General features: G+C 39.9%; 1 protein-coding gene across 3 annotated transcripts in view; it reads left to right on the top strand.

The window, feature by feature from the left end:
* Ctl2 (Choline transporter-like 2) overlaps positions 1–19,799 on the top strand; it is a 90,152-nt gene that overhangs the window by 57,296 nt on the left and 13,057 nt on the right. The window contains exons 1-4 of one of the 3 annotated variants that reach the window (XM_065227108.1): positions 18,042–18,424; positions 18,527–18,649; positions 19,040–19,396; positions 19,581–19,799. The exon at positions 19,581–19,799 is cut by the window's right edge and continues 44 nt beyond it. In XM_065227108.1, the coding sequence (XP_065083180.1) occupies positions 18,352–18,424; positions 18,527–18,649; positions 19,040–19,396; positions 19,581–19,799 (772 nt within the window). In that variant the 5' untranslated portion in view covers positions 18,042–18,351. Of the gene's footprint in view, positions 1–18,041; positions 18,425–18,526; positions 18,650–19,039; positions 19,397–19,580 lie in introns of those variants that run through there. The other 2 variants (XM_065227117.1, XM_065227125.1) reach the window with 2 other exon arrangements.

The raw sequence follows: 19,799 nt of genomic DNA on the forward strand, positions 1-19,799 counted from the left end.
GTTTATGCGCCGATTTTAAAAAAAAAAGCATGCTATATTGTACGTAGCCCCCCCCCCCCTATTATCTAAGGGGCTACCCCCTATGATTATCTCCTTATACCCCCACACTCGCCCCCACATGCCTAATTTGGTTCCATTTGCTTGATTAGTTCTCGAGTTATGTTTCTGTTTCATTTGTATGGGAGCCCCCCTTACAGAAGGGGGAGGGGTCTCAAACCATCATAAGAACCTTCCACGGCCCCAAAAACCCCTGTATACAAATTTTCACACCAATCGGTTCAGTAGTTCCGAGTCTATAAGGGTCAGACAGACAGACAGACAGACAGACAGACAGACAGACAGACAGAAATTCATTTTTATATAGGGGAATTTACGTATTCTCGGCAACCTAAGCAGCGACCTTCTTTCTATATCCTTTTTCTCTATGGAACGCACACATATGCAGTATTGGTTTGTTTACAATCTTTTGCTGCCAGCTGCTCTAACAATTTCAGTCGAAAGAATTGTCAAAAACTGTTTTGAAACGCTTTTACAAAGCTCCAATCTTCTCTAGTGAGAGCGAGTAAAGGGTGATACGGTCAAAATTCGGTCAAGGGAAAACGCGTGTAAATCGGTGAAATCGTTTATTTAAAAAATCAAATTAAATTTCTTTTTCAAGTTCAATTAGTATAAAATTCAGGAAAAATATTCAGTTAGGCTTCCGCTTTTCCAAATCCGAATTGCCGGGCCTTACGCTTGACCCCTGCCATCAGATTTTGTACAGCCACCTTGTCCACCTTCTTCGCCGCAGAAAGCCAGTTTGCCTTGAACTGCTGCTCGCCCTTAGCATTTTTTTTGGTCTTCTTTAGGTTCCGCTTGACAATAGCCCAGTATTGCTCAATTGGGCGGAGCTCTGGCGTGTTGGGAGGGTTCTTGTCCTTGGGAACCACCTGCACGTTGTTGGCGGCGTACCACTCCATGGCCTTTTTACCGTAATGGCAAGATGCCAAATCCGGCCAAAACAGTACGGAACAACCGTGTTTCTTCAGGAAAGGCAGCAGACGTTTATTCAAACACTCTTTCACGTAAATTTCTTGGTTGACAGTCCCGGAAGCTATGAAAATGCTGCTTTTCAAGCCACAGGTACAGATGGCTTGCCAAACCAGATATTTCTTTGCGAACTTTGACAGTTTCATGTGCTTGAAAACATCTGCTACCTTTCCCCTTCCTTTTGCCGTATAAAACTCCTGTCCCGGAAGCTGCTTGTAGTCGGCTTTGACGTAGGTTTCGTCGTCCATTACCACGCAGTCAAACTTCGTCAGCATCGTCGTGTACAGCCTCCGGGATCGCGCTTTGGCCGTCGTATTTTGTTTATCATCGCGATTTGGAGTCACTACCTTCTTGTAAGTCGATAGTCCGGCTCGTTTTTTGGCTCGATGCACGGTTGTAGACGATACACCCAGCTTATTTGCGGCATCTCGGAGAGAGAGGTTAGGGTTTCGCTTGAAACTACCGGCAACTCTCTTTGTCGTCTCAGTGGCTTCCGGTTTTCGATTTCTCCCCGATCCAGACTTCCTGGCTGTCGACAAACGTTCCCCAAACACTTTAATTACATTTGTAACGGTTGATTTGGCAACTTTTAGCGATTTTGCCAACTTTGCGTGCGAGTAGCTCGGATTTTCGCGATGCGCGAGCAAAATTTTGATACGCTGCTCTTCTTGCTTGGACGGCATTTTGACAACTGAAGAGTGAATTCCAAAATCAAAATAGGAGCAACATTCTACACACACACACCTTCAAAATGAGGGGTGTTCAGGTTTTTTAAATGCAAAATTGAAAGAAATACGTCAAGTTGATATTTACCAAATTTTGACCGTATCACCCTTTATTGTCGGCAACCAGTTTTTCTTCGGCAACCGTTCCATTTGAACTGCATGTAAATCTGCTATTCTATTATCGGCAACTCGAAATCAGCTACAATTTGTAGAGCGTGTGTTTCATTTCAAGAAAACCCTGCTAGATTGCTTTTTCTCAGTGGTAAAAATATAGCCAAATTGAAGCTGAAAGCATAAAGAATCGTTTGCATGCATTCAGCGAAGTGTTTTCGTAAGAAAATCCAGTGAAAATAGTGTTTCAATTTGGGTTGCCGAAAATAGTCTGTCATGCCAAAGCCGTCATTTCCCCTATATAGATTCTACAGTTTGCTTTCATCGACTCCATATCATACCCATGGAAAATGGCTCGCACACAGCAGACCGCTCGCAAGTCCACTGGAGGAAAGGCTCCTCGCAAGCAGTAGGCAACGAAGGCCGCTCGCAAAAGCGCTTCAGCCACCGGAGGAGTAAAGAAGCCTCATCGCTACCGGCCAGGCATCGTCGCCCTGCGTGAGATCCGTCGTTATCAGAAATTGACCGAACTGCTGATCCGCAAGTTGCCTTTCTAGCGTCTGGTGTGTGAAATTGCCCAGGACTTCAAGACCGATCTGCGCTTCCAGAGCTCAGCTATTATGGCTCTACAGGAAGCTAGCGAGGCTTATCTGGCCGGTCTGATCGAAGATACCAACCTGTGTGTCATCCACGCCAAGCGTGTCACAAACATCGTATCCGTGGTAAACGCGCTTAATTTCCCCTTCGAAAATCTACAAAACCGGCCCTTTTCAGGGCCAAAACAAAGATTCCATAAGAGAGTTATTTAAGTGAACTTTTAAAATTCAGATTTAGATCGGCTAAGTTTGTTCTGTGGATTCTATGCAATCAGTAACGGAGCAAAACTTTTCCGTGTACTAGTTAAAAAACATGCTCTCAAAAATGTACGTTCATGCGTTCGCTTTCTGACGCGGGGTTGATTTCGAGATTTTGAAAACAAACATACAGCCTGGTCGGGCTAGCAAATCATCGCGGACTGGCACTGCTCACCATACACGGTACGGTACATGGGTCGAGCCAGAGACGATGTTTAATAAGTGGCGCGAAGACTGAAGCCAACATTTTAAATGTTCCAATCGAACCGTCTTGCCGTTGCCGGATGCCGTCACTGAACACGCCAAGCGCAGACAGTCACGGCCATGGATTATCACCAACAACCAAGTAGCAAAACGGCCCTTTTCAGGGCCACCAAGTTCATTTGAGAAAAGAGTTAGAGTAGAATTTTTAAAGAACTACAAAAATAGTTTTCACCATTAAGTCAAGGCTATTTTTTCTCATTGATGGCGCTGTTCCATTGATAGTAAGTTATAAATTTGGAAAAGTGGATGGATCGCTTTGGATGCATATTATGGTCAAATAAGGCAAAAGTAATCATTCAGTATCGTTCAGTTTTTCCTAGAAATTTTGGTTAAATAGTATTTTCTTGCAGAATATGTTAAAAGGGAGGGAATTTTTATGTATTTTTTATGCAGAATATGCAAAATGTTAATCCCCTATGTGATATATTTTTTGAGTGTATCCCCTGTTTCCAAGTTTGGTTACAATACTACAACTCTGGAGAGCATTTTGTGTGGTCGTTGGGAGCGTGTGGTTCTGAATATGGCGATGAGTGTGCAAAATATTACGCAATTTCATCCTCCCTATTCGCACGCGCCCGAGGATGCCAATTCGACTTGTTTCGTCTACTTACTACTCTCTGACGACTGTGCTGGGGAAGCAGCATATGTATGTAGGTAATTGGTGGATTTGTTAGTTAATTCGACGCTTTTGGACAATGCTGAACATTTACCAGTTTTTTATTAGTTTCTTGTTGAAAATCAACCTTCGGAAGCATTATTATCGATGCCTAGCCATATTTCTGATCGATTGGTGATAAAATTATTGAAATTGGACCAGGGGCAGTTGAATTATTAACGTTCAAAATCTTTCATAATTTGTTACATGTTCCATTTTCAGTTTTCACAAAGTGTACCCCCATATAGAAATCAAAGACGTAGTCCTACGTCAAAATGCCAGTAAAAAGTGGAACTAACCACACCAAATGGCAAATCGGAAAAACTCACCCTTCTCGGATTTTTATGAAACTTTGCATAATTCTTTGTTGGGCAATGGTCACATTTTTGCCAAAATTCAGCCATTTTTAAAATAACGTCTTTGATTCTTTTCTTCAAAAAATTGTAGCATGGAAACGTCACTACACTGAAACAACGACCATAGTTAGGAATACTGCTTTGCAGAAAACACTTATTTTCAATATAACTACGCTTAATACCGGTAAATCTACCATGATTTCAGGATAGTTGACTATAAATACAAACAAATTGACTATCATTCTGTCAAAACTACTATGCTTACTCGGCGTAAAATTAAATGAATTTCGCTTCTGAAAAAAATCTATTTGGGGAATATTTAATTTAAACCACCAATATAGTATTGTTGCCAATAATGGCTTTTATTGCTGTGTACTGATTACAATATCTGAGACACAGATGAAAAAAATTCAAACCCCAAATTAAGTCCGATTGAGCCCAAATTTTGCAATGCTCTTTTTTCGAGGCAATGAACATTTTGCATACGGTCAGTTTTTTTCATAGGCACAGTATATTTGTTTTCATAGGCATCCCAAACACGACTCTACCCCAAACCAAAATTCTATACAAATGATCACAACTGCTTAATTGGAAGCAATTAGCATCAACTAATACGCAGTCCGATTTGAGTCTACCGGTTGCTTATCTTCGTTGCCCAATTTGCATTGCTGATAGCTGGAGCTGATAAACCAATAGCATCCGATAGTCCGCGGCATTTATGGTTTCTCAAATATGAGCATCACCATATAAAAATAAAGTGCTTTAGAGCAGTTCCACGCCAAATGACGAATCGATGACCTTCTCCGGTTTGCATGAAACTTTGCGTTATTGTTTGATATTGTCAATCAATCACTTTTGAACTCAATTTCGACCATTTTGAATCTCGCAAAAAACTTCAAAATGACGTATTCGAAATTTTGTATCAAATCATATCTTGAAAACGTCACATCCAATCTGAATGACGTCCCAGACAAAGTTGTAAAAAATATACACGTTAGAAAGTTATTTTGGGATAAATATCCATAAAAGTGATTAATACTTATATAACAAAATAAGTTCCGCATCAATATTTATTAAATATTTTACTTGTAATAATGTATAACGCAAAAAATAACTCGGCTCTGTAAAGTTTATTCGATTGAGCCTGTACAAATAAAGGAATTACAAAAAAAAATATTTTACTTTGAAAAGCTTGAGACCAGAAGAGCCCATATTAGATCCGGATCTGATGCGTTGCAGGAAAGTGACAGCTAAATCTATTGTTTAACTGTCTAATTTTCGTCAACGCAACGCAAACGGATCTAATGGGGGTCCCAAGTAACAATTTCCAGTTGAAGAAACGCTTTCGTTTTGATTTTGTTCAGCTGCATGTTGAATAATAATTGCACAATGTGTTCACCACAACTTTTATAAAACCCTTGTTTACAATGGTTTGGAGAACCTATACAACTGCAACACAAAGGTGTTATCTAACGTATTCAGTAAAACGTTTACCCAAAATCAATTTCTTTTTGAAGAAACGCTTCCAATGTGATTTTATTCAACTGCATGCTGAATAATAACTGTACAATTTGTTTATTACAATTTCTGTAAAACTCTTGTTTACACTGGTTTGGAGAACCTGTTCAACTACAGCATTATATGTATACGCGGTATAGGAGTAGAAGCAACTTTTATACAACGTTTATAGCTACATATTTAAAGTCAAGCTTTATTGTTTTGGTGATAGCTCTTATACAACGTTTGTAGACACTTCCTGACAGCTGCTTTGAAATTTAGTAGAGAGGAAACCTGAGAGGCGTTTGTTACACTCTTTTATGACTCCTAAATATTAATTCAACAGCAAGCGATGAAAAGCGTTTATAACACTTTTTAATGACTCCTTAATAACCGGATAGAAGCAACTTTTATACAACGTTTATAGATACATATTTAAACTCAAGCTTTATTGTTTTGGTGAAAGCTCTAATACAACGTTTGTAGACGCCTCCTAACAGCTGCTTCGAAATGTATTAGAGATTGAACCTGAGAGGCGTTTGTTACACTCTTTTATGACTCCTAAATAATCACTATACAGCAAGCGGTGAAAAGCGGTTATAGCACTTTTTAATGACTCCTTAATAACCGTTGTGTAAGTACTCACAATATTCACAGATTAAAAATAGTTTAACAATTGTCGTGGTACACCAAAATAATTGCTTGTACAGTTTTTATTAATTTAATTTATTTGTGCACATTGAAAAAATATGTAATTATGCCATAATTCACATTCTGTGATCATGGAGGAAGTAGTAACATGCATCTGTTTAATCTTTGATTGATATTATTTCAATTAATCTCTCTAGTCATTAATTGAGAGAATTTATCTAGAAATGTTATCGTTGATTATATGATATAGGGGAAATTACGGCTTCGGCATGACAGACTATTTTCGGCAACACAAATTGAAACACTATTTTCACTGGATTTTCTTACGAAAACACTTCGCTGAATGCATGCAAACGATTCTTTATGCTTTCAGCTTCAATTTGACTATATTTTTACCACTGAGAAAAAGCAATCTAGCAAGGTTTTCTTGAAATGCAACACACGCACTACAAATTGTAGCTGATTTCGAGTTGCTGATAATAGAACAGCAGATTTACATGCAGTTCAAATGGAACGGTTGCCGAAGAAAAACTGGTTGCCGACAATACTCGCTCTCACTAGAGAAGATTGGAGCTTTGTAAAAGCGTTTCAAAACAGTTTTTGACAATTCTTTCGACTGAAATTGTTAGAGCAGCTGGCAGCAAAAGATTGTAAACAAACCAATACTGCATATGTGTGCGTTCCTTAGAGAAAAAGGCTATAGAAAGAAGGTCGCTGCTTAGGTTGCCGAGAATACGTAAATTCCCCTATGTCTTAAATTAATGTTTGCATTTTTTAATAACACCTATTTATAATTTACCTCTACTCCACCGAGGGTTTCTCGAAGCAAGATTCGAACTCATGATCCCGGATTGCCAGCCGCTTCTGTTTCCATCTGCTCTATTCTTGAATACATATTTCGATCATATGAGAAAAGTATATGAAGCTCATCTTGAGTGACTTCTCTTGCAGTCGAATAATCATTGCCTTATGGTCATATAAACGTGCCTATCACTTGTGCTATTTTTAGCAACAAAATTGTGGTCGAACGTAAACAATCATTTAAGAGTGCTCCAAGCAGCTTTTGAAGCTTCTAACCAAAAAGGCATTATATTCAACGTTTGATCAACTCAGGTGTTTTATAAGAGCTCTCAATTGTTTTTTGGGGTGGCCCTTTACTCTGGCTTGACCAAGACTCCCAAGCTCCCTAAACAACATGCACAAATTTAAATCATGTACAATGTAACTCAACCGGTTACAAGCTCATAAAAAATCCTATTATTATAAATTTCACAGATTTTTTCATATTTTGGACCCTTAAAAATCAACAGAAACTATTGAACAACAACTTGTAGGCGACTGGAAGTGACGTTTTCGAGCTATGACAAATTTCAAATAAACCATAAAACTTCAATGTGCGAATCAAAATGTTAGCTCAAACACAGAGAACAAACATCTAAGTCAAATTCCTAAAGTGTGTATGAAATTTAACTGCTATTTTGAAAAGACATTTGAAACTAGCAATACCGTGGTGGCGCTAGTGTCGCTGCCCATCGACGTCGATGACCGGCATACGTCATCTTAACATGAATGTCAAAATTGTTGTGAGCAAAACATTGTTTGTTAAAAGTTTTAACTTAAAACCGATCAAAGAATGGGCCGCAAGTGCGAGTTTTATTGGTGCGCAAATAAACAAGATGTTACCAAGCGAAAATCTTTCACAATTTTCCTAAGGATACTGAATTGACCAAACTACAGGAGATTTTCTTCACACGTGGAGTCCAAGTGCTTGCAACGAAAAAGTTATATTCCGACCACTTGCCCCGGAGGCTTTTCGAATTCCTGCAAGAACGGATGCAGGGTAAGCAGAGTTCAAGTCTTACCACATTTTTCTGAATTTAAATTGGAGTGCACAACCTCACTGAATCATTTGAAGATACGCCGCCAGTGAACTCAAGGAAAGCCAGCTTTGCTCCTGACTACTATGCTCAGTTAAAATTGGAACGGAAAACGATTGTAGAGCTGCAGAACTTAGTTTTTTATTCGAAAATAATGGTTCCTCAGAAACTCGATTGATTTCCGTTGTTTTGTCTTGTTTGTTTTGAACTGATTTGACAGTTCATTTGGATACACGATCAATAAGATCAACCCAAATTTTAGTTCAGTTTACTCATTAATCGCAAAAAGTGATAACTCGAGTCGCAACATTCCGTATGGCGGCACTAGTGTTGCTAACGTATTTTAATTTGAATTCTTACACACAGTTTTTCGAACAATTTGTGTAAGCTTGGATGTCTGTTTTCTGTGGCTCAAATGTGAATAATTGACCATAACAAACAATTATGCAATGTTTCTTGCAAATCGGAGAAGGTCGAGCCTGAAATTCCTTCTTTTTTTCTATTTGACCTGGAAGTGCTCTTTAACAGGGAGGGAACTTGCTTTTAATTGAGCGCAAATTAAATAATTTAGAGATGACATCACTTGTGAAGTGTAAACCGCAGCTGAGTACCTGAAAAAAAACAAAACAGTCGAAAATGAGTTTGTAGTGATTTCGGATGATAGTGGGAGGCAATTTAAGCTTCTTTTGAATGTTGCGTTGCCTGGCGTCGCTCTCTGAGATTGTTGCACCCACCGTTGTCTAGTTGTGTTCAAAGCAAGGAGTGATATCATTATTATTTGTCAAACTGCTGTTGTCAGTCGATTGTATTCTCAGAGGAATAGTGAAAGTATGTTCCTACTAGTAAAGAGACTCGCGAATAGGGTTTCCTACATGGTTTCCTATATTGCTCACCTTTATCATGCCAGGCGACTGAATTCGATGAAAGTACTACAAAGCCACATGGGTTCGATTGTCTGTGACTCATCTCTGCAACAGGTTCGGTTACCTACGTTACACCTATATGCCGCGAGTGTGAAGCTCACGGCTTACTGAGTTGCATTCGTTGTTGTCTGTTTTGCTTTCCTTGTTTTGGTTTTTATTTATTTTCAGTTCTTTTTTCGCAAACGTCGCCGTACCTTTATCATATTATAGACTGACTGGGGCCAGCGCCAGGAACGGAAGAAAAGACGGGTGAACAAGACAAACTTGCAGAAAAGTAAAGTAAAATATTAGCGCACATTGCGGTGATTATATTACAAACAAAGTGGTATGTGACAAATATGCTGCCATGCTGGGAACAAAGGGAAGAACATTTGCCACCAGCGAGTGACTGTTTGCAACTGTCGGTTGAAGGACATGCGGGAAGATGTAAGTCTTCCTGATGGGATTTATAGCGCTGCGATTACAAGCAATGTTTACTGAATGGGTTTGTCCTAGATGTTTCAAACCACAAGAAGAGTTGAGTATAATCCTAATGTTCTAAGGAATCTAACTTTTTATTTGGAATAATAGGCTTTTCCACTTCTTTTGCGAGCGTTTTTCTGGTTCGCTGACGCAGCCCAAAATTTGATACTTTTTAACTCCTCCCTCCTTCCTTGTAGACTATAGTAGACTTTTTTAAATCCCTGTTCTACCTAGCTAAAGTCTACGTAGACTTTTATAATTATGAGCAAAAGTTCAAAATCGTTGTATTGTATCAAATGATACTGGATTCATCATATTACAATATTTATTCTGCCAGGTTATTTGTTGCCAGCCACAAAAAATTCGTTAATATGAATCATATTTTTCCCCTTGATTTGGTTTCCGTTGATCTTGTTTTCCGTTGATCTTGTTTTCCGTACTGAGTACCAATGCTACCGACGCCAGGGAGGCAGTTCCCACACCTGGGACCGGGGACCAACGGCATTACTTCTTTTCAAAGGAAGGCGTGATCAGAAATTTTATGCCTCAGAAAATCCCGGCGGCGCCAACTGGGATTGAACCCAGGCCTTTTGGGGTGAAAGGCAATTACGTTTACTTGGGATTTCTGATGCGAGTTTTATTTGTAGTTTATGAGAAATCAGATATGTATTTTGAAAACACATTTAAGCAACATATAATTAGTCGAATACCCCCTCCCCCTTGGCAGTTTAGAAGGTTTATAAACGGCCCCTAAGTGTTCTAGATGCACTTTCACAGTTAAGAATTGAGAACTTTCGATGTCTGTAATATTTTTGCATTCTTATAATTCAAGCTGAACATTGCATAGCATTGAAGGAAAACCCGAATCTCTCTGTTCGAACAGTGGCTTGTAAAATAGGAATGTCACCTGGTTTTGTCCAAAAATTCCTTCCAGGGCTCGCTTTTTATTCTGCTTTAGCCAAAAATGCTACAGCTGAGTATTTCAGGACGGAAAAGGTTTCGAAATTTCCCAAAAACTACCTTATTTGACAAGCAGTTTTTGATTCTCTGAAAACGAGAGCTTAGGAAAAAAAAACGGGTTGGCTGCGTTTTCAATAGTTCAAGCTTTATTTCAGAGCTTAATAGAGGGTTAAAAGTTGGTGCCAACAGAACTTCAGGTATTTTACTTGAGCTGATGGAACTTTACAAAACTTACGAGAGAAATTTACAAGAACTCCGGTGGAACTTCAGCGAAGAACTCACTTTCAGAAGTATACCATACCTCAGAGCTTCCGTGAAAACTTCTCGTGAATTCCCTTGGTGGACTTATCAGGAGTTACCTTATTGAACTTTTCTGGAGTTGCCTTGGTGGGCTTTTCTGAAGTTCCATTGGGGGAATTTTCTGGAGTTCCCTTAGTGAAATTTTGTGATGTTCCCTTGGTAAACTTTTCTGAAATTCCCCTCGAAACTTCTCTGAAGTTTCACTCGAAACTTCTATGAAGTTTCTCTCGAAACTTCTATGAAGTTTCTCTCGAAACTTCTCCGAAGTATCCCTCGGAACTTCTTTGAAGTTTCCCTCGGAACTTCTCTGTAGTTTATCTCGGATCTTCTCTGAAGTTTCCATCGGATCTTCTCTGAAGTTTCCATCGGACCTTCTTTAAAGATTCCCTCGGAACTTTTCGGAAGTTTTCCTCGGACCTTCTCTGAAGTTTCCCTCGGAACTTCTCTGAATTTTCCTTCGGAACTTCTCTGAATTTTCCCTCGGAACTTCTCTGAAGTTTCTCTTGGAACTTTTCTGTAGTTTCCTTCGGAACTTCTCTGAAGTTTCTCGAGGAACTTCTCTGAAGTTTCCCTCGGAGCTTCTTTGAAGTTTTCCTCGCAATTTCTCTGAAAAAATTCATAAATAACAAAAATCTCAAAATACACCTTTTAAAGTCGGGTAGTTGAATCGAAAATACTCAAGACAGTCCCTTGGATTCTCCCTTGGTACTTCTTTGAAGATTCCCTCGGAACTTCTCTGAAGTTTCCCTAGGACCTTCTCTGAAGTTTCCGCCGGAACTTTTCTGAAGTTTCTGTCAGTACTTCTCTGAATTTTACTCGGAACTTCTCTGAAGTTTTCCTCAAAACTTCTCTAAAGTTTCCGTCGGAACTTCTCTGAAGTTTCCCTCGAAATTTCTCTGAAGTTTCCGTCGGCACTTCTGAAGTTTCCGTCAGAACTTCTCTGAATTTTACCCGGCACTTCTCTGAAGTTTCCCTTGGAACTTCTCTAAAGTTTCCTTCGGAACCTCTAAAGTTTCCTTCGGAGCTTCTCTGAAGTTTTCATCGGAACTTCTCTGAAGTTTCCATCGGAATTTATCTGAAGTTTCCCTCGGATGTTCTCTGAAGTTTTCCTCGAAACTTTTCTGTTTCCCTTGGAACTTCTCGAAAGTCTCCCTCGGAACGTCTCTGAAGTTTTCCTCGGAGCTTCTCTGAAGTTTCCGTTGGAACTTCTCTGAAGTTTCCGTCGGCACTTCTCTGAAGTTTCCGTCGGCACTTCTCTGAAGTTTCCGTCAGAACTTCTCTGAAGTTTCCCTCGGAACTTCTCGAAAGTCTCCCTCGGAACGTCTCTGAAGTTTTCCTCGGAGCTTCTCTGAAGTTTCCGTTGGAACTTCTCTGAAGTTTCCGTCGGCACTTCTCTGAAGTTTCCGTCGGCACTTCTCTGAAGTTTCCGTCAGAACTTTTCTGAAGTTTCCGTCAGTACTTCCCTGAATTTTACCCGGAACTTCTCTGAAGTTTCCCTTGGAACTTCTCTAAAGTTTCCTTCGGAGCTTCTCTGAAGTTTCCATCGGAACTTCTCTAAAGTTTCCCTCGGAACTTCTCTGAAGTTTCCCTCGGAGCTTCTCTGAAGTTTTCCTCACAACTTCTCTGAAGTTTCCATCGGAACTTCTCTGAAGTTTCTCTCGAAATTTCTCTGAAGTTTCCGTCGGCACTTCTGAAGTTTCCGTCGGAACTTTTCTGAAGTTTCCGTCAGAACTTCTCTGAATTTTACCCGGCACTTCTCTGAAGTTTCCCTTGGAACTTCTCTAAAGTTTCCTTCGGAACTTCTCTAAAGTTTCCTTCGGAGCTTCTCTGAAGTTTCCATCGGAACTTCTCTGAAGTTTCCATCGGAATTTATCTGAAGTTTCCCTCGGATGTTCTCTGAAGTTTTCCTCGAAACTTCTCTGAAATTTCCCGAGGAACTTCTCTGAAGTTTCCCTCGGAACTTCTCGAAAGTCTCCCACGGAACTTCTCTGAAGTTTTCCTCGGAGCTTCTCTGAAGTTTCCGTCGGAACTTTTCTGTAGTTTCCGTCAGAACTTCTCTGAAGTTCCCCTCGGAGCTTCTCTGAAGTTTTCCTCAAAACTTCTCTGAAGTTTCCGTCGGAACTTCTCTGAAGTTTCCCTCGAAATTTTTCTGAAGTTTCCGTCGGCACTTCTGAAGTTTCCGTCAGAACTTCTCTGAATTTTACCCGGCACTTCTCTGAAGTTTCCCTTGGAACTTCTCTAAAGTTTCCTTCGGAACCTCTAAAGTTTCCTTCGGAGCTTCTCTGAAGTTTCCATCGGAACTTCTCTGAATTTTCCTTCGGAACTTCTCTGAATTTTCCCTCGGAACTTCTCTGAAGTTTCTCTTGGAACTTTTCTGTAGTTTCCTTCGGAACTTCTCTGAAGTTTCTCGGGGAACTTCTCTGAAGTTTCCCTCGGAGCTTCTTTGAAGTTTTCCTCGCAATTTCTCTGAAGTTTTCCTTGGTACTTCTTTGAAGATTCCCTCGGAACTTCTCTGAAGTTTCCCTCGGACCTTCTCTGAAGTTTCCGTCGGAACTTTTCTGAAGTTTCCGTCAGTACTTCTCTGAATTTTACCCGGAACTTCTCTGAAGTTTCCCTTGGAACTTCTCTAAAGTTTCCTTCGGAACTTCTCTAAAGTTTCCTTCGGAGCTTCTCTGAAGTTTCCATCGGAACTTCTCTGAAGTTTCCATCGGAATTTATCTGAAGTTTCCCTCGGATGTTCTCTGAAGTTTTCCTCGAAACTTCTCTGAAATTTCCCGAGGAACTTCTCTGAAGTTTCCCTCGGAACTTCTCGAAAGTCTCCCTCGGAACTTCTCTGAAGTTTTCCTCGCAACTTCTCTGAACTTTCCGTTGGAACTTCTCTGAAGTTTCCGTCGGCACTTCTCTGAAGTTTCCGTCGGCACTTCTCTGAAGTTTCCGTCGGCACTTCTCTGAAGTTTCCGTCGGAACTTCTCTGAATTTTCCTTCGGACCTTCTTTGAAGTTTCCATAGGAGCTTCTCTGAAGTTTCCTTGGAACTTCTCTGAAGTTTCCGTCGGAATTGCTCTGAATTTTCCCTCGAAACTTCTCTGAAGTTTTCCTCGGACCTTCTCTGACGTTTCCTTCGGAACTTCTCTGAAGTTTCCCTCAGAGCTTCTCTGAAGTTTTCCTCGTAACTTCTCTGAAGTTTCCGTTGGAACTTCTCTGAAGTTTCCCTCGAAATTTCTCTGAAGTTTCCGTCGGAACTTTTTTGAAGTTTCCTTTGAACTTCTCTGAAGTTTCCCTCGGAATTTCTCTGAAGTTTCCCTCGGACCTTCTCTGAATTTTCCCTTGGAACTTCCCTGAAGTTTCCGTCAGAATTGCTCTGAAGTTTCCCTTGATGTACTACACAGAACTCCTGGGAAGTTGTTGGATCTCCTGTAAAGTTTATGTTCAGTTTCCCGAACTTATGAGTAGGTACTGGAATTTTTTGAAAATTTCTCTAATATTTATAACGAGATGAACTAGCCATTGTGCTAAAAGTTACGCAAATAAATCAATAAAAAAAATTAAAAACTCTAAAATGTTTTTAATTTTTGAGAAGTGTTCGTAATTTGTGGGAGCACTCCGCAATTCTGGGAATCTTGCGGAAATTCTGGGAATTTCTCGAAATTTTCGAAATTTCTTTGATGTTCCGCGATCTTCTAAATGCAGGGTGTTCTCAGATCTTCTGGAATGTTCTTGGATTTTTTTGAAAAGCTCTCGGAATTTCCGGGAAACTCTAGAATTTCTATAATGTGCTGCAAAGTTCGAGTACATCTGGGATGGTCCTGAGTTGTTACCGGAACTACTGGAAAGTCCTCTAATATTGTTTTGAGCTTTTGAGAAGTTGTCGGAAATTGTGGGAGCTGTTGGTACTTCTGGGAATTTCTCGGAATTTTCAGGAAATTTCCGGAATTTCTCTGTAGTTTTGAGATATTCTATGAAGTTTTCGAAATGTGTGGGTAAATCTCAAGACCTTCGGGTTTTTGTTTGAAAAGTTCTCGGAATTTCCGGGAAACTCTAGAATTTCTAGAATGTTCTGCGAAGTTTGAGTGCTTTTGGGATGGTCCTGAGTTGTTACCGGAACTACTGGAAAGTTCTCCAATATTGCAGAAATTCTGGGAATTTCTCGGAAATTACAGGAAATTTCCAGAATTTCTCGGAAGTTCTGAGATATTCTATGAAGTTTTCGGAATGTGTGGGAGGTTCTCAGATCTTCAGGAAAGTTCTTGGATTTTTTTTATAAGTTCTCGGAATTCCCGAGAAGGTCTAGAATATCTAGAATGGTTTGCGAAGTTCGAGTACTTCTGGGATGGTCCTGAGTTGTTACCGGAACTACTGGAAAGTTCTCTAGTATTTTTTGAATTTTTGAGGAGTTGTCGGAAATTGTGAGAACTGGCGGTAGTTCTGGGAATTTCTCGGAATTTTTGGGAAATTTTCGGAATTTCTTGGAAGTTCTGTGATCTTCTATGAACTTTTCGGTATCTGTGGGAAGTTCTCACATCTACAGAAAATTCTTGGATTTTTTGATAAGTTTTCCGAATTTCCGGGGAGCTCTAGAATTTCTAGAATGTTATGCGAAGTTCGAGTTCTCCTGGGAAAGTCCGAGAATTCTTTGAGTTTTTCTAGATTTTCAGGAAAGTTTCGAAAATTCTGTTTTATGCCTGGATCTTTAGGGAAGTATAAAAAAAAATTATAAAAGTACCGAGAACTTCAGGGAAGTTTCATATATTTGAAGAATGTTATGAAAACTTAAGGTAAATTACGGAGACTTCAGTGGAAATTTTCAAGTCCTTCAGAGACGTTTAAGGAACTCTTAATTTGAACACTTTACGACTACGACCAAAATTTTCAAATAACTTAAAAGATGTTTTCTAGAGTGCTTCGAATACGGGAACATAGGGAGGTTCCGAGAACTTTAAGTCAGTTCTTAGAAGGAAATTGTATTTGGTAAAATGCTAACCTACAGTTTCGAAATTTTACTGTAGTTCTTGAAAGTCCCATAAAGCCTCGCCTAAAGCTCCCTGAACTTCTTAGACCTGGAAGTATTCTAAATTTCAATTCAGTTTTCGGTATTTCTTTGAAATTCTAGCGACTTCCCTATAATTCTCGGAACGTAAAATTTCAGAACGACGCAGGAGATCTCGGGACTTCATTGAAGCTCTCGGAGCATCCCTGAATTTCATATTTGAAAGTTTTGCTAGAACCGGAAGTTGCCATATTGGATTTTAAAATGGAGACATACACACTTAATCTAACTACTTGGTAAAATCTCCAACAGCCGATTACTTCGGCATTTAATTTTGTTGATATCTCTGCAAAATATCAGTTTGTTAGCTGATATCTCAGCATAATGTTATTTGTTAGCTGAGTCTCGGCAATTGTTTTACTGAATCTCAGCAAAATAAATTGCAAAACTGCTCGGCTGTTGGAATCTCGGCGAAATTTATTTTGTGTATACAATACTTCCGACCTCTACACGTCATCCCAGTTCCAAAATTATCCACAATGTTGGGTTTAAAAAATATCCATATAGCCAGTTTAAAAAAAAAATAAAGACACCATCTTGGACTTCAGAAAACCGGAAGTCACTATTTTGGATTAATAAAATATCACCTAAGTGCTCTATGTGCCCTATTCCTAAAATACCCTATTGATGAGTATTTAAATTATTATTTTTTTTTTGTGTTCGGCAGTGGTCATTTTGAATTTTAGAAAACTTTTCGAATGGCGTCAACCATCGATTTCACCTCGTTTAAATTGCTGATTTATAGCGACTGTAACCTGGTCTCGACGCATGGTAGTCTAGTCGCATAGGAGTATTGAGCGAAAACCCAAACTTCAATAATATATAACTCGAAAACATACAAAAACGCATTGCTGATTGTTGATATCTTGTGTAAAAAAGCCTAAATTTTCAAGGAAAAATTTAAAAACCATTTTGCGCCCTCTGTCTACAAACCACGAAAACAATTTAAAAAAAATACAACCAGTGTTTCCAATAAAAAATACCAATTTTTTAATAACATTCTATTTTTCCTAACTTTTTTTTTAATTCTTATTTACCTTTCATTTGATATTTTGATCTTTGAAATCAGCACAATATTTCAAAAGTTTGAGTTTAAAAAAAGTAATTTTGAACAAAAAATCGATTTTTGGACCACCCTAACATGGTAATGGTCACCCTAATGACAAAATAAAAAAATATCGATCTAATATTTTGCGATAAGAAACAAAACAACCAATTTTTCCGAAATGTTGAGAACCACTAGGTATATCCATAGAGGTAACTCTAAGACCAGAAGGTCCCGAAATAACGTGCTCAACTTTTTGGCTCAGCTCTGGTACTCTCTTCGGTCCCAAGCTAATTGATTCACCCCTCGAAACATAGGAAAAACCAATAACCCCTCATTTTATCTGTCAAACTTTCATAGCGAATCAAAACAAACATTGGTGGTGCTAGAATTTTGACTAGAATGGGGTACGTTAATCGATTTGCTTGGGACCAATAGGCTAGTCAAGTAGTGAGCCAATTTAAAATCGTTAGTTTCGTATTGATTGTTGGTATATCCATAGAGGTAACTCTAAGACCAGAAGGTCCCGAAGGAAAATGCTCAACTTTTTGGCTCAGCTCTGGTACTCTCTTCGGCCCCAAGCTAATCGATGCACCCCTCAAAACATTGGAAAATCCACGAACCCCTCATTTTATCTGTCAAATTTTCATAGCGAATCAAAACAAACATAGTGTAGTACTAGAATTTTGACTAGAATGGGGTTCGTTAATCGATTTGCTTAGGACCAATAGGCTAGTCAAATAGTGAGCCAATTTAAAATCGTTAGTTTCCACTGGTTGGTATATCGTTTGTCTATGGAATGGCCACAGACAAACAGACATAACACATTGAATATTCTCATTGTAAAACATCGTCGCTAAAACTTTACCGCCATCTGTTGAGTACACTGTTGGGGGTAGTACGCTGAACAGATGGCGGTAGTGTGTAAACCTCAAACGCAAGGGACTCAACTATGCGCGCCACATGTGGCAGTACTACCAACTGGGAAACTTTTAAATAGACCGTTATATGCTTGTTCGATGAACAACTTGTGAATGTTATGTCTGTTTGTCTGTGGAATGGCTGTGTATATATTGTTTTAAAGCTTACTGTGCGGTGACAAACGAACTCCAATACATCTTTGCGTACTCTTCCAAAAAGTAAGATAAGTGTAAGTACGCTTATCACAGAACGAGCTTACCGAACACCAACTATAAAAAAATAAGGCTAATATTGAAAAATGATGTCCCAGCCCCAGCTGAGTTTGTTTGTTTGTCATGTTTCGCTTTCATTCATACCTGCTCTCTACATGATAGCATTACCTTAGTCAGAGTGTGGCCAAACGCCGTAGGCTTCGTATAGTTTGTGATAAGAGATTGTGGACAGCACGAGAAGACTAGAATTAGTTTACATTTCAGAGCATTTGCGTGCATCCGAAGGGAAATGTGAATACCTATTTCGATTTCGCAAGCTGATTGCATCCGATTTGGTCATTACTCAGTGAGATAAGAATTGAACGAAGAGCAGAGAGCCACTGCGAAATGCTTTTACGTTATCAGTTTGCAGTGATTGATGATTGACCAGTGATTCAATTGGTGGAAAAAAGTGTCCAAAAATATGAGCTTCTGCTGCGGTTCCGGAGATCGTGTCGTACTGCACTCCGTTGACGATGTGCTGCATCCGTCCGAAAGTAAGATTGATCTTGGTGATTTTGACCAAAACAGTAGAGTTTAAGATGAATGCCAGACTTCTGTGAAACTAACAAATGTTTTACGACCTTTTCTCTTTTCAGGTCAACCACTGAGATACGATCCCGAGTTTCAGGGACCACTTTCGAAGCGATCATGCACGGACATTCCGTGCCTTCTTCTGTTCGCCGGCTTCCTAGCAGGCTGGGGAGCAGTGGCCTACTATGGTAACTATCTTTCAGAATATTATGTCGTTTTCGTTTTTGCGGTGTAGCACTGGTGTAGTGTAATACCACAGACAGACATACAAATTAGTACCGTTGTACTCCTTTAATCAAGTACCTCAAAACGTACAATTTGTGGTACTAGCTTAAAGCAGTACAACGGTAGTACAACAGTGAACTTTGTATGTCTGTACAAGGTATAAGCAGGAATAAGCGCGAGTCTTTGACAGCTCAACAGTATTTGCTTGTAAACAAAGGTGCATCCTATATCTACACCCTAAAATATTTCGCTGTACGGCAGTGTAGCACCGGTGTAGCTACACCGCAAAAACGAAAACGACATTACATCGGCAATTTTTCTCTACATATTCGCCTCCTACTTTCTCCACGCAGCGCTTCACAATGGCGATCTGGATCGCCTACTGGTCCCGACCGATTCGAACGGTCTCAAGTGTGGCATTGACAGCGAAGTTCAGAAAGAACCCTACCTGGTGTTCTTCGACATTACCGAGTGTGCCAAGTATGACGTCCCACTGTACGGCTGCAAGACACCGCAGGTTTGCGTCCGCGAGTGCCCCACCGAAGACTTCGCGTTTGATTCGAAGCTTTGCAACACAAACAATATCATCACCGTCCGATCGAAACTCATCTGCGATCATAACGTCCAGAAGGATCAACTCAGCTGTAGCGACATTCAGTCCTACATAGAGCGGGGAAGATGTGCTAAGTATTCCCTCAAGAGCGTTCCCTGTAAGTATCGGGCATTAGCCAAGACTGTGTCTCCGCAAAACTCAAACTTCCTACCCTGCATCATATGTTTTGTCGCATCGATGTTCCGTCAAATTCATATACCTAAACACTCAAACCTGTAGACTAACCCCCTTGAATCAACCTAGCAAAACAAGAGATCGATCAACAACAAACCTTCTTCCAGTCGCGAAGCGATGCATCTCCAACCTACCGGACACCGAATGTCCTTACATTCCACCAAAAGTACTGCAACAGTACCAACTAGCCCCATCCCCGCAAGATTCCCGATCCGGCAAGCAACTGTCGGCCGAGATGCGGGACTGTGCCAACCAGCGACGACTGGGTCGTGAACTGCTGGTCGAACGCATGTCCAAACTTCAGTCCTACTTTTCTCGCTACGTCG

Source organism: Ochlerotatus camptorhynchus, unplaced genomic scaffold, assembly GCF_037179485.1.
Source record: "Ochlerotatus camptorhynchus isolate MF236.1 unplaced genomic scaffold, CSIRO-AGI_Acam_v1.1 ptg000022l, whole genome shotgun sequence".
NCBI lineage: Eukaryota > Metazoa > Arthropoda > Insecta > Diptera > Culicidae > Ochlerotatus > Ochlerotatus camptorhynchus.